Here is a 15,974-nt window from a genome sequence, read left to right as displayed (position 1 = left end):
CCAGAAATATTGGCCACCGTCATAGTTCGCTAAAACGCTAGAACATATTTAATATAACTTTTCCAGAATTTTGGACTATAGAGAAAGGTGCAGCGTGTTTGGAGTTTGTTTTTTAATGTAAAAGTTTAGCATAACTAATTTTAGCTCCTGTAAGAGATGAAACTTCAAATCAAAGAAATATACTCTGGAAAATGTCTCTTCTTAGAGTTGGTCATTAAAACTTCAACATTTTCCCAAGTAACTTTTTTATATACGACCCATCGTTCAGAAACCTTGAAAAAGGTTTCTGAACGATGGAACACAGTTTTTATTTTCGAGTTTTGTTGCTATTTCAATAAAAAGTTTCTTTCCTGGTATGTTCCTTTTCAAACACCTTTCATGAATGCCATTTCTTCAAATATTTAAAAAGACAATCTTACCTCCACCACAGGTAGCTGAGCATCTGGAGAAAGATGTTTCCCCCCACACATATACTGGACGGCGACAGGTTGATCCATCTCCACCACACACTCCACATTCGTCTACAGTTTTCGTGGAGCCTAGCTGGAGATCGCATCCGACAGGCTAAAGGTAGTGAAAACAGTTTGTTTTTTTAAATAGTATCGTTTTAAAGCCGTGCTACAATTCATAATTTAAAAAAAAAAAAACAGTTTTTGAAGTTTCAAAGTCACAGTTGTATTTAACTATGATATTGGAAAAATAAAATAACTTCATTATTTTATTTTTTCCTAAATTAACTAATATTTTTGAACCTCATCTCAAGTTAGCTATCACCTTAGGAAAATATAGCTAGAAGGAATTCACAAATAAAATTCTGAATTCTGCCCACTTGCAAAATGAGAACAAACTGAACCCTCAGCGTCTGCTATAAAGTGCTCTTAATCCATAGCACTGCCACATTAGCACTAAAAAAAATAAATATTTTGTATTTATTAAAGATTTATATTTATTTTGTTATTGATATGAATTTATTTTGTATTTATAGCCGACGTTGTAATTGATAAAATGTTATATAGTTAAGTCAAGAACGAAGCTACTTTTAAGGAACTACTTCTTTAAGTGTTGATTTCCACACAGTGCACACGCCCAATCATATGCCCAATCCACAAGTCCAATCACCTATTGTCCTATTTTACGCAGTGTTAAATTCTAACCATTGCATAAGCCTTAGCATTGTATAAGGCAATGGTAAAGCTACATGTTGAGTACTCCATACAAGTTTGGATACCTCATTTTGGGGAGGATGTGGCTCTATTGGAAGATACAAAGAAGAGCAGCGAGGTTATTGATTAAAGGGCTCTTACCAGGAAAGGTTTCAGTTCTGCAAATTTCAGCGTCTGGAGACTTGACACCTGTGAGGTAATCTGATTGAGTTGTTTGAATGGATTGAGCAAGCTCAATGCTAATGATTGTAAGATAGACGTTGAAAATTTTGCTTTTAGCCAGAGGGTAGATGATTGTTGGAACAAACTTTCATCTTGTGTTTTGGAAGTGAGTAGATTGAATAAATTTAAGGAGAAATTAAAAAAATTATTAGAGAGAATGAATTGGTGATGTGGGAATTGTTTTTGTTTATTTTTATTCCTTTTTATTTTTTTTTATCTTTTTTTTACCGATGCCGTGCAAGCTTGCTTCCTTGCATCATTTGCCAATGATAATACTAAAATACGGGGTATTTTTTAATGATTTACGATTTGGTATTATTCTTATTCTTTTAGGTTACAAGGAGTTTTAGATATAAACTTCTGATAAATCTTCAGATATCTCATACCCAACCCAAATACAAGTTCTGTAGAAGGTGGAATTTCTGTCAGCTCGGCAGGGACCGTTCATTCAGTTCTCTTTCAAGACAAATGACGTAAAACAAAATAAAGTATATCGAATATCTTGAAAACATTTCTTAAATGATATATCCAACAAAAGATGGCAAAGCAATACTTGATACTGATAAATAATTTTATCAGTATCATTATTTATTCAGAATGTTTATAAAAATATATTTTTTAAAATAATTCATACTGATTAACGTTTCGGGAAATATACTGTTTCCCGTCTTCAGAGGGAGTTAGAATAATATTTCGAGGTTAGAATAATCATGATGAATGTAAGCATCATAAATATATAACATTTAAAAAAGTTTGTAGCTGAGGAAAGGCACACTTACCATGCACTTGCCTTGCACACACATGTCAAGAGATCCTTCCCGACATCTCGTGCCATCTCGAACTTTATCTTTCAATTTCGCTACAAAACTGTAACTGCGAGCTTGACAAGTTAAACTACAGGGATCTTCCGGGTCGTGGTAAGGTATCCACTCGTAATAGCGGTGACGGTAGGGAATAGTGTTGTGGGCCGAACACTGGATGGCGCGGAAGTCTCGGGAGTCATGACAAGGCTGAAACAAAAAAAGAAAAGATAATGATTTATCGTTGTCGGAAAAACAGTTATGACGTAATGGTGACATCAGAACATAAATGGATTGATGTGGAGTTAAAGCTTTCATTCATTCAACATTCAAGGCTTCCCCTCAATGTTTTATCGAAATTAATAATTGGTACCATGCCCTAAGGAAACGGATTATACGAATATTTCTCAGTGGATAATTGACATTTATCAATTTCCCAATGAGTGTCTTCTAACGAAGTATCCTTATAACTAAGGGAGGAGGTTTAGGGGTTCAAACACTTCCTCTTCGTTCCCTCCTGAAGTTGAAGCTGGTTTTTGGTCTAAAAATTGTTTAGAAAATGCGAGACAAATTTTATTACAAATGAAAACCTTTTTTTAAATATTTAAATACTTTAATGTTCGTTGATATTTGCTGATATAAGATGGCAGTTTGCTGCAGAAACTGAAGATGTCCAATTTGGAACTATGCAATTCTGGGCATGCATTTATCCGCATAATTTCGGGTGAGATGGGCCCTCCCCCTTTTTTCTTGAGATGTATGCATACTTTGTAAAGGTTGTCAGTTCCTTTCTCTCTCCAGGGATATGTATACGACGGTTAAATTAAGTCATATCTCTACTTATGCATAAATAATGAACTTTATGACTTTTCCACTCATGGACTAGAGAGCGTGCAGCGAGACTTTCCCTATAGCATTTCGAGAATGCTTCGAGTATCACGGAACGTGCTGGAAGGGTCGCGTGGGATAGAAAGAAAAAAAATTGTGACATCCTCGACAGAGACTGACACTGCTTCTGTAGTTAAGGATGTCTTGCGTGTTTATTTTATCCCTAGAGTTCCCCTTTCGGAAGCATAATTAAGGTCAACATTTGATGCTGTTTATTAACAAGTCCTCTCGGGATTAATTCAGAATTTTGATCGGTGATGGAATATGTCAGAAGCTTTGATAAATAAACCAAAGGATCGGACAGTGTGAAAAATGCATAGAGACAGCATAGACTGCTTCTATTAGAACATGCCATGTTCTGAGCCGTGAAAGGAGAGTCTAGACACGTCAATAAATTATAAAACAGCTCAAAGGTCAGGCCTCACTAAAACCAAAAAAATTACATAGGATTTAGATTGGGGAGGGGCAAATATGATTATTCTCTTTCGTAAGTAATTTACCATAGTTTCTAACATAAAATTAGTTCACTGGTTTGAACAGATTTCCTCTTTTTCACACGATCTTGTAGAGCTTGAAAGGAATTAAATTTTAAAAAATAATGTAAGAAGGCAGGGACTCCTTAATCCTTAATCCTTAGTAGGATCATCAGCAGAAAATCCTTAATCCTTGGTAGAATCCTTAGTCGAAAATCCTCCATCCTTGGTACAATACTTGGTTGGAAATCCTTAATCCTTAGTGGGAAATACCGGCATATGTGCAAAATGGATACATGGAATAGAGCCAAGGTATATTTGCTAGGGCCTACAGAGGGAGTACACGTTAAGAGCCTTCACTGTCGATTCGATCCTGGAAAGACTGTGCAAGGCTCATTGGATAGAATTGTTCTCAGCGTGGTCTGTGCTTGTTAACAGGAGAGACTGTTTCTACAGGGATGGGAGACAAATAGAAGAGGTGCAAGAATATTTGCTGATGGTTAATTGCCTCGATTGCCGAAAATTGCTTCGGTAGCATCAGGACACAGACTAACAGATTACCAACAATCACAGGTAAAGATGCAAGTGATTCTTGCACTTCTTCAGTTGGAACGTGGAGAAGATGTCGGGGATTTCAATACCTGTTGGGTTCATCATGGAACAAGCAAATACTTGGGCTGTGTTAAGGTTACTAAGACTAAAACAGTTGCGGATATCCTTGCTAGGAGCATAGTAAATAAATTTGATGAATTTGAAGTACTGATCAAATCATAAAATGCAGACATTGTTGGGATATCAGAGACGTGGTATCACTCAGATATAAGGGATTCAGAGTTTGGATATGAGGAGTACGCTGTGTATAGAAAGAACAAAAAGTGTCATGTTAGGGCTCCCCAAAATTAATTCATCTGCATATGTATATTATGTCATATTATGTCCGTAAATTGTGTTTTTCTCTGGTGGATTTCCTGTTTTGTTGGGAAAAAACTGAGCTTCAGTTGGGGAGGGGGGGAGCATATCTGTCCACGCTTGCGAACAAGTGCAAATGTATCTCCCATACATAAGGGTGGCTCTAAAAGTGAAGTTGGAAATTATCGACCTGTCAGTCTGACTTCAGTAGTAGGGAAAATCATGGAGGCAATGATCAAGGGTGGAATTCAGGATCATTTGGATCGAATTGAAATTCTCAAGGATACTCAGCATGGTTTTGTAAAGGGAAAATCATGTTTAACAAATCTGGTTCGCTATTTCGAAAGGGTCACTCACGAGCTGGATTTAGGGAATAATTTCGACATTTTTATTTAGATTTCAGCAAAGCTTTTGACTCAGTCCCACATGAGCGGTTGCTTTATAAGCTGGAACAGGTTGGAATCACTGGGAAAATCCTTAGATGGATAGAGGGATGGCTTCAGGGCAGGCGGCAGAGGGTTGTGATAAATGGCTATTCCTCAGATTGGGTTGATGTAAATAATTGGGGTTCCCCGAGGATCAGTATTAGGACCACTGTTGTTTTTAATTTTCATAAACGACATTGATGAAGGGATAGAGGGCGTGATGTCTAAATTTGCAGATGATGTTAACATTGGTAGAGTAGTTAATGATCACTGTCAAGCTGAGCTTCTTCAGAGAGACCTAGATAGACTTCAGGAATGGTCAGAAAAATGGCAGCTGTGCTTTAATCCAACAAAGTGTAAGGTATTACACCTGGGAAACAGTAATCCCAAAAAAACTTATTCACTTGGTGGAGTTCAACTAAACCCAGTACTGGAGGAAAGGTACTTGGGTGTTACGATACGGTCAGACATGAAATTCTCTGAGCATTGTAAACAGGTTGCAAGGAAGGCCCATGGTGTCCTATCGATGATCTATCGAACTTTTGCAAGTAGAGATAGGGACGTGATAATCCCATTATATAAGGCTTATGTTAGACCACACTTGGAATACTGTGTTCAAGTATGGAGACCGCACCTAAAGAAAGACATCGAGCTTCTTGAAAGGGTGCAAAGAAGGGTAACTCGCCTGGTGAGATCGGCAAAAGGGCGTCCTTATGAAGAAAGACTTCGAATATGTGGGTTGCAGAGTTTGGAAACTAGACACCTTAGAGGAGATTTGATTGAGGTGTTTAAGGCTCTGAGAGGCATCAGTAAAATGAATGAGGACAAAATTTTCAAGATTATAAGTGATGCTAGAACTAGGGGACATAAATTCAAGTTACGGGGGGAAATGTTTAGATTGGACTGCAGGAAGTTTTATTTTAGCCAGCGAGTTATAAATTACTGGAATAAGTTGCCTTCATGGGTGGTAGAGGCCGACAGTTTGGGGAAATTCAAAGGTCATCTGGATAGTAATTTCGGGTAAGGGAAGCGCATAGGATGATAGGTTTAATTTCCTTTTTATTTATTTTTTATTTATTTTTTTATTTATTAATTATTATTATTTAGTTATTTATTTATTTATTTTTTGTTTTTATCATTGTTTTGTTCGGATTTTTTTTTTGGCTGGTGCAGCATAAGCCATAGGCTTTCTTGCACCATGCGGCCGTTACTAATACTAATACTAATACTAACTGACTCAGCTATCGGTGAAAAGAGCCCATAAGAGTTCCTCGAGTCATGACGGGATTCGAATACGAGCCGTTTTCACCCAGGGAGGACGTGAATATAACCACTGTGTTCCACCCGCAAATTTACAGAAAGGACAGACGAGACAAGAGGGGAGGGACAGTTAGAAAATCTAAAGCAGATTACGAGAAGTCTCTGCAGGGAATGCAAAAAAAGCAACAAAGACTTGCTTATTTATGTAAACACTAGAAGAAAGGAGATGAATCACCTTGGTACACTAGATATGAATGGTTCAACTGTTGATGATCCTACTCAGGTTGTTGATAAATTGAATAGGTATTTTGCATCTGCATTCACACAGGAGGAATTTTTTAGGGATGGAGATGTTAGAAATAAGTAAAATTCTGGTGGGGTGATTTTGTGATAACTGCGAGGAGAGTGGAGGAGAATTTGTTGAAGCTAAACGTAAAAAAAGGGAGCTGGGGTGGATGAGATATATCCAGTTATATTAAAGGAGGCAGTAAAACGGGTAAGAAAACCTTGAACAATGATTATGAGAGCATCATTGGATTCAGGGGAGGTCCCTTTGAACCGGAGATGTGCAAATGTATCCCCAATTGACAAAGGGAGACCACTTAGCCTAACGTCTCTTCTAGGGAATATAATGGAGTCACTGGTTAAAGAAGTAATGCAGGACCATATAGTCAGGAATGTAATTATACTGCAGTCAGAACATAGATATATTAAGGGGTGGTCTTTTCTGACCAATCTAACTGGATACTATGATCCATTAACTAACGAACTGGATGCAAAAAATAATTTTGATATCATGTACTTCAGGAAAGCTTTTGAAACTATTATACATAATAGACTGCTGTACAAATTGGAGCAGTGTGACATTAAGGGCAAGTTACTGATGTGGATAAAGGGACAGTTGAATGGGAGAAGACAGAGCGTGGTTATCAGTGGGTGCTGCTCTTCGAGGACTAATGTTATTAGCGGAGTCCCGCAAGAGACCATTGTGTTTTCTATATTTATTACTGTTATTGATGATGGCATATCTGACTTAATTTTTCTGTTTGCAGTTTATATGAAGATTGGCAGGGTATTTGATCACAGTAATCAAGTAGCTACTGCAACGAGATCTAGATAAAATTAGATAGATGGCTAAGAAGTGGCAATTGAAGTTTAATATTGACAAATGCAACGTACTTAATGTGGAGAGTACTAATCCCAAATTAACGTACTAGCTCTGTGGTACCAGTCAGGACACTGAAGAATGAATAAGACCCGGTGGTAATTGTGGAGTTAGATATAAAATTATCTGAGCAGTGCAAACAAGCTGCAATGACAGTTCATAGGGTTTTGTTAATGATATGCAGGAACTTTGCTAGTAGAGATAAGTTTTGTCTACAAGTCTGGAAGCCTCATATTAGGAAATACGTATATCTATTGAAAAGGATGCGGTTAAGTACAATTAGACTGGTGAGGGGAGCTAAAGGGTGCTATTACGAGGAAAGGCTTTAATTTTGCAAATTACAATGTCTGGAGAGTATTCACCTGCGAGTAGATATGATTGAGGTGTTTAGGGCCATGGATGGATTGAATAAGCTCAATGCTGATTAAATCTTTCCTCTTTCTCAGACTATACACATGAGGGAGCATAAATTCAAATGGAGGAAGGATGGATGGTTGCACAGAGGTATTCAGTTATTTAACATACAACAATACGCATTTTGGTAACACATGTTTTTCATTGACAATTATAGCTAAGTAATTCCACTTTTCTACTAGAAATATATCAATTTCTATAAAATACGCAATTGATTTAATTTTTTACCTGCATGTTACAAATACGATATCTTGAAGAGTCTCCTTGGCATCCTGATTTTCTGAGGCATTTTCGTAGCTGGGAGGTAATGCCTCCGTCACAGCTTCTAGAACACAAGTCCCATTTACTCCATTCCTCCCAACCTTCATAAATCTCTCTTTTGTCATCCTACAAATAAAAATAATTATTTATGTTATGGTCGACTAGCTAGGCTCATTTCTAGGAGTAAACGTAGCTACTGAAAATTTAATAAAGTATTATTTGTTCTTATCAATGTAGAAGACATCACTAAAGGTCATTTGGATATCTCTAAATGGCATTTGACGAAATTTAATCCATATAAAGTATATCAGGGACTAAGGCCATATTGCTCCGCGTATACTGTCTGTAAATTATACATGTTCTGTGGTCGATTTTCTGTTTTATAGACGAAAACCTTGAGTTTCTGAGAGAAAAAACCATGCTACCCTCGCTAGACCGAATAACTCAGCCACGTTGTGAAAATGGCCCATAAAATTCCTCACGTCATCGACGGGAATCGAACTCAGGTATTTTCTACCTAGTGTGGGGAGGATAGCGATTCTACCAACTGTGCTACCCACGAGGGCACAACTTTTAAGGAATACATAATAAAAATATAACGATATTTCTTAATACAGATAAAAGCAAATCAAATAATATTTCTTTAGAGTAAGTGATCGACAGTCTTGAATGCATGTAGTAGGAAACTGAATATAGTTAAGCTATTTAGGACATGCACGGAGGTAGCTAAGGCCGGTATATCGACTCCGTGAATTGCATGTATCTTCTGGTCAGGTTGCGTAGTACAAAACCTGACGTTTTGGACTATAAAACCTCGGAAACAATCCCGAGATTAAGCAGCTTGGCCATAATGTGAAAAGAAGAAAATGTCCGTTATTTCCCTCCAGGATACTCAGATTTTCATCCAGATGTAAATGGACCAGAGAATGGACGATACCCACGAGGGCACAAGATGATTTTGTTGTTGTAAGGTTTTAGGAGAATTAGCGACTAAAGCCATAGTGCTTCGCGTATACTGTCTGTAAATTGCATGTGTTCTGTGGTCAATTTTCTGTTTCATAGACGAGAAAACCGAGTTTCCGGGAGAAAAACCATGCTACCTCTCCAGACCGAATAACTCAGCTACGTTGTGAAAAAGGCCCATAAAATTCCTCACGTCATCGACGAGACTCAAACTCAGGTCATTTCCACCCAATATGAGGCGGACGTCAATTCTACCAACTGTGCTACCCACGAGGGCGAATACACAGAGACTACAGGCAAAAATACATTTCGAGCATTGCATAGTGAGTTCGATGTGGTCTAAGTATTGGGATTTCTCTCCCAGATTCTATCTGCGCTTACCATAGTTTGCATCTTACTTTTTAACGTATATTCATAACTGCACGGTTTTTCTTAGGACTAGACCGTTGCAGAATTTTTTTTTTTTTTTTTTTTTGTTGTTGTTGTCACCCTAATCTCTGAAAAGTCTTTTATTTCAAGAAAGGATTGCCTCATTAATGCTGCTTTTAATATTGGGATAAGTGACAGAAGCACAGTTTTTAATTTTATTTCAGTGTTATCAATCTTAGTAATTTACACGTTGGAGCTAATGTTTGAAGTTTCACTTTGTAAATTTTGGAATGTTTCAATTGGATAAAGAGCTAGAAGTGGTTAATAATAGGTTTCCACTGGAATTCACTATGTAGCATTTGATGAACATCAAATAAAGAACACCTAGTTTCAAAAACGCGTTATCTCTAGCCACCATTAAAAATGATCATAAAAACTTCATTCAGGAGATGCGCTGAGAACAAAGGCACTTCACCGAAGTGTAATGTGGCGACTCTTGTTGGTCCTTGCTTATGACTCGAGTACTTGACTGTTTTCTTATTGCAACCAGATTTCCAAGGTTCTTTACCCTTGCACGCCACAGTTTTCTAAGGAGCATAGGAATTTCTCCTTTGAATACTTTTCTGAATAGAAGATGCATGGTAAACTTGAAAAGTTTGTCAAGTGTTATCTGGGCGTGCTAATGGTGCTCCAGCCACGAAACCTTACAAGTACTTCTCCTCTCCAACTTCCAGTATGTGTCTATAGTTTTCTTCTTGTCCACATAGACAGACAGACAGACACACACACACTTATTGTAACCCTTGGCAACGAACTCCACTGACGACTTCACTGGATTTCGATATAATCGATCTAAGGGCGCAACTGACTTATCACATACTCTGAAGTACATTCACCAATGGGGGTTTTGTGCTTGTATGTGTGTGTGTGCGCGCGCGTTCGGTGCCGTTAGAAATTCTTTATTCAGTGCCGGGCCAAAAAGAGAAGGAGTATTTTTTTTTGTTAAAAGTCGAGATGTGGTCATTCATCCGTTTCTACCCACAAGATCTTATGTCAGCAGAGACACAGAGATTCGGTTTGGATAAAAAAAAAAAAAAATCTTTTTCACATCAGGCCAAAAAGAAGAATTAAAAGAATTCTTTGTAATGTGAGATACTGTCATAAAGGCCTAATTACTACGGTTCGCGAAACATTTTTAAAGTTACTCGTGTGCATATTTGGGCTCGTGGAAACTGGACAATGAATTTCAAAAACTGTCCACTTTCCAATAGTTCATCTTCAGAAAATGTACTTGTTAGAGTTCCTTTGAAGAGTCACGTACTACATTTTCTTTTTTCAAGCAAAGTATAATGCGGTTTATGTACCTGTTGGCATTTTTCTACATCCCAATGACATTTTCGATGAATTAAGGAAATAATTAACTTTTTTGGTTTCATCGAACTATTCCAACGATTCACGTATAGCAGCATGAGTACGCTGCAAAAATAAAAGTCCATAGACTTTTTAAAAATTTGCGCATTTATCTACTCTCATCGACCAAGATGATGCAAGTATCAGTCATCTCTTATCTTATGGTAACTGAAACCCTCTCCATGATTGCTACAAACGTTGTGGATAAACACGGATAAAAATACGTTGCACGTACAATGCGATGCATCATTGTCTTTAGCGATGAGTATGTCTTCGGGGCCCTCTTCAGCTATTTCTAAAGTTAAATATGTGTAGTGTACATGATACTATTACTCAAGTGCTTATTTCTCCAAAGTGGTTAGTGTCCTCTTACGAAACACAAGACACTGAACCTATTATGATGACGTTCAATCTGTCTCTTTTCATCTCCACTCCCGCCAAAGTGCTATTGTGATTTTATATTTCTCTAGATGGAAACTCGCTATCTTTAATCATCAGGAATGGTTTGGGAAGATTTATTAGTGACCTTACGCAAAACACCAAGTGCAATATATATTTCAACCGAAATCTTGTGCACGTGCAGAGAAAATAATGGTACTCATTTTAATAGTTTTTTTTCACTTCGGAGTGTTCTTTTATTTCTTATTAAATTATTTCGGTCACGCGCAGTATTTCTGAGGCAAGATGGTTGCTGGTTTCTTCAAGTGAGGAGACCAGACATCATAATGATCTCTATCAATAAAGGTTCAGTTATGATACAAGGGGAAATAAACCGCCGAGACTTGTGATTATTTCCACATAATTTCTTGTAAATCCTTGAGAAGTCAGCAGACCGGGATGAAATACAGAATTGGAAAATGTTGCATCTATTCAACATAGATTCTTCTTTTGTAGTATCAACTTGTTAAATTAAGAACTTATCTCCTGAAAGTGTTGAATCTTACTTTCCCAATTTCTCTCGTTACATTTTTAAATAAAAGAGGATCAATTAATTATATAATTAATTGTTGATATACGAGGATGGCAGGCGCCTTCGTAGCCAGGTGGGAAGGAGCAGCAGTGCGTAGCACACGCTTCTTGATTAGACCGGGGTTCGAGCCCGTCACCACCAAATACGGAAGATGCGGAAAGGTCAGGGAATGACCACCGCATATTCCCGGAGCATTATGGCCTTAGTTGCTAATGCTCCTAAAAACCAAATAACAACAACGAGGATGGTTCAAAAAGTTCGTATTATGACACATACAGGAAAGTCGTTCCATTATGATTCCCTTTTTATTTTTCGATCTAGTCCTTCTCCCACCGATGCTTTAGTGCCTTGATCCCACTGGAAAAAAATCTCTATCTTGGTCCTCCAACCACGTCCACATAGCTGCATCAACCTCAGATTCAGAGGTGTATCCCTTCCCACGGATGTTATATTTCAGTTTGGGGAATAAATAAAAGTCACTAGGGGTAAGATCTGAACAATAGGGTGAGTGCTGAAGAAACTGAAATGGTGCAATCTTTATGGCGGTCATCGCAGCCTGGGCAATGTGACTGGGTGCGTTGTCGTGTATGAGCAAGACATTTTTTTTTTTTTGCAGTTTTTCATGCTGCTTTTCTTTGATGGCATCACGAAGTTGCCTTATGAGCTTGCCGTACGTAGTATGCACCAGTGACAACGGTACCCCTTTTCCAGGTAGTCAATCTTGATGATGTCTTCTGCATCGGAAAAAACTGATGCCATCACCTTGCCAGTTGACGGAACTTGGGAAGCGGAGAACATGGATGCTTCCACATTGGAATCTGTTTTTTAGACTCTGGGTCAAAGTGATGAACCCATGTTTCTTGTATTGTAACAATCCGGGACCAGAAATTTTGTAGATCCTCAAGAAGTACGTTCAAGTTGGTGATGCACATTTGTTTGCGGCATGCTTTTTGCTCATCTGTAAACATTCCTGGGATCTATCGAGCACTGACGGTTTTCATCTTTAAATATTTCGTCAGGATTGAATCTACGCTGCCGCTTAAAATGCCTACAGACTTAGCTATACAACTACAGTCAGTCTTGCACCATTAAGTTATGCACACGGTTGATATTTTCCTCAGTGATGAATGTGGACGCCGTCCAAAAGATCTGCATCATCGCACGATTCCCTGCCGCAACGAAATTCTCTGTGTCACTTCAAGTCTGCGCGGTAGCACAGTGGTGTAGTCACCGTCCTCCCCACACCGGATGGAAAAGGCCCGGGTTCGAATCCCGTCGATGACGCGAGGAACTTTGGTGGGCTTTTTTCACTCAGTGGCTGAGTTAGTCGGTCTCAGGCGTAAATAGCAAGGTTTTTTCCCCTAGACCTGGGGTTTTTTTTGTCCAGAAAACAGGCAAATCGACCAGAGAATACACGCAATTTACAGACAAAATAAATATGGGTAGATGGAATCATTTACAGGGGACCCTAATATCATAATTTTTTTTTTGGTGTCACTTCGTAATTGTTGGATATGCAGGAACCTTAGCCCCAATATCTACACTATACCAGCATGAATCTCCTGTGGGGGGATATTCCTTTCAAAGACACGCATTTTATCATCGCCCGTAGTTCTTTTCTCCCCATTAAATATCAAAAGCTCTGCAAATAAGAAACATTCAGCATGATGCGATGGCATGCTGATATTATAGGATGATGAAACGATGTCTTCAGATGACATAATTGCACGCCTGCAAGAAGATACTTATAATGAAATAATAAACTTTAAGGGATAGGACTTATGTAGTTTTTATGGTTGCTTTCTTCAGTCGGTTTCTTCAGTATTTTTATGAAATGATTTGAACAATGAATTTCAATTTATTTTCTTAGATTTACTGTTTTCTTAATTTTAAACAAGTTAGTTAATGCAAGAAGTGTTACGATTCAGGCGACCTTTCGACCTTTTCTTTCGTAAATTAAATGATTTCCCCCCTTTTTTCCGTGATTAATAGAAAAAGAAAAAATCAGTTATCATTACTAATGTAAATTTATAGAACACTTAATAAAACTCTACAGTTTTTTTCTTTCTAAACTTAGCTGGTCAGTTTAATTACAACTATGTAATATTTATTACTCTCTTCCCATACACTTTTTGTCTCTTCTCTCTCTCTCTCTCTCTCTCTCTCTATATATATATATATATATATATATATAGAAATTATATGGAAAAAGAGAACTAATAATTGCAGATTTCTATTTGTGCGATTTACTGAAATTTGGAATGTACAAATATAAAGTTTGATGAAAATCTATCCATTGGAATCCGATTGTTACTTGCGCACGGGTGGACGAACATGGCGAAAACAAAAGCGCATATATATGCGAATCCGCCTAAAAATATTAAATTTTAAAGATTTCAATTAAATAACGATTTTTTTTTGTGATCACGGACATTGTCTTATGATTTTGTTGATTTTGCACATATATTCGCTTGGAACTGGGTTTCATTCTTATTAGTGGTTTTTCATGAACTGATAATACATTGCTCGACAAAATTAAAAGAACACGTAGAAAAAGTGGTGTAACTCGTGGTATAGTTCTCTTCACTGATGAGTTCCGTTTTAGCCTATAAACAGATTCTAGAAGTTGTCATCTGAACACAACAAGGAATGAGGTACATCCCTCCAACATCAGAGAAAGGGACATTAACGGTGGAAGTAATGTTCTCCTGTGGGGCGTAATAATAATCAACAGCCGCATCCCTTTTCATGTTTTTGATAGGGTTACCGTAACTGTGCAGAGGTACCAAAAACAGATCCTCGAACCCTATGTGCTACTATTTAGGAGCGCGGTTGGCCGAGTTTTCTTTTCATGCACGACACCGCCACTGCACATAGAGTGGTGGAAAAATATCTGAAACTGAAGGTGTCCGGCGACTGCCGTGGCCAGCACGATCATCAGACTGAAATCAGATTGAAGATGTGTGGATCGCCCTTGGGCGTTGCATTACACACCAGCAGCCAACTTTTTGGTCATATGGTTAGCTGATGTCTGCGCTGGTGGAAGAATGGGATTTGTTACCACAGAATCTTATAGACACCCTTATATTGAGCATAGTTCACCGTTGTCAGGCCTGTTTAGTCGTTGGAAGGGATCATTCGCCATACTGATGTCATGTGACCATATTTTCAGCACCTTGTATCGACTTCTGTAATGTGGCCCTTATGGTAATTCTTATACAACTCCTCTAAATGTCCCTTGTACCTGGCTGTCTCCTCATTTCATCGTTATTCTATCATACACCACCATACCAAATTTTGTGCCGTTTCATCGCAAGCTGTATGAGTCACATCACGTTTTCTACGTGTTCTGTTAATTTTTTCGAGCAGTGTATTTTGTGTGTTGAGAGTTGAGAACGAGAGTTTTTCTATTGGTAAAAAATTTATACCTGTGAATTTACAGTGATGATGTTCATTGTAGATTCACTATGTCATAAATTCCCTTCTCAGCCTTCATACATGATATCATCAAGGGTACACGAGAACATGCCCATGAGAACAGCACACAGCGTTTCGTAGTCGTTAAGTTCTCGAGATAAAAATTGCGTTTATGGCGTACTTGCGGCCTACTAATTCTGAACGAAGAAATAAATATCCAAAATTAGTGGTTCGTACCTATCCCGAAAAGTTGCGTTTTGTAATGCATTTATTACGTGACCTTCAATATTTAACGCGATATTAGCGCCGTTATAATCTTCTCTTGAGCGTGAACAGGGAGGCAAAAAGCTATTGTAGACATCCTAGAGGGAGTCACTACGAATAATTAACTTTCATCATTTGAGAGAGACCACTAAGTAGACAAGCAATTACATTCCCCGTGGAGCAATCGCACGCGTGATCAAAGGTCAAGGGTAGCAAACAGAATACTTCCATTGAGCAAATGGACTTTGTAATAATTTATGAAGCAAATCACGTTTATTGTGTGGTAAATACACGCGTTTGTCACTGGCCCTGTTGTAATTAATACGTGGGAGGGCTATAATGATTCTCGGATACGTCCAGATCGAACTTTTTTTTTTTTTTTTTTTTAGGCTCGGTTTTTTTCTCCCTAAAGTAATATGAGGGTTACGAAGTGAGCCGAATATAATGAAAGTGTACGGAGAGTTCATTTAATCTGATTGAACTTGTCGAGCAAAACAGATGCAAAAAAATGGAGGGAGAGCACCGGGGATGTATTGTGCATGTTTACTATGAGATGTTGAGGGGAGGGGGAACTTCGTACTCACACTCAGGCACGCACAAG

At 38.1% G+C, this 15,974-nt stretch overlaps 1 protein-coding gene across 2 annotated transcripts in view; it reads right to left on the bottom strand.

Moving 5' to 3' along the window:
* Positions 1-15,974, bottom strand: part of nolo (ADAMTS-like no long nerve cord) — a 192,637-nt gene that overhangs the window by 96,433 nt on the left and 80,230 nt on the right. For both annotated transcript variants that reach the window (XM_090383741.1, XM_090383742.1), the window contains exons 3-5: positions 7,948-8,106; positions 2,165-2,395; positions 420-564 (exon numbers count right to left, since the gene is read on the bottom strand). In XM_090383741.1, coding sequence (XP_090239867.1) covers positions 420-564; positions 2,165-2,395; positions 7,948-8,106 — 535 coding nt within the window. The remainder of the gene's footprint in view (positions 1-419; positions 565-2,164; positions 2,396-7,947; positions 8,107-15,974) is intronic.

Source organism: Mastigoproctus giganteus, chromosome 10 (assembly GCF_048544385.1).
Source record: "Mastigoproctus giganteus isolate SK-2022 chromosome 10, ASM4854438v1, whole genome shotgun sequence".
In the NCBI taxonomy this organism is placed as follows: Eukaryota; Metazoa; Arthropoda; class Arachnida; order Uropygi; family Thelyphonidae; genus Mastigoproctus; species Mastigoproctus giganteus.
This window is presented reverse-complemented; position numbering and strand designations above follow the sequence as displayed.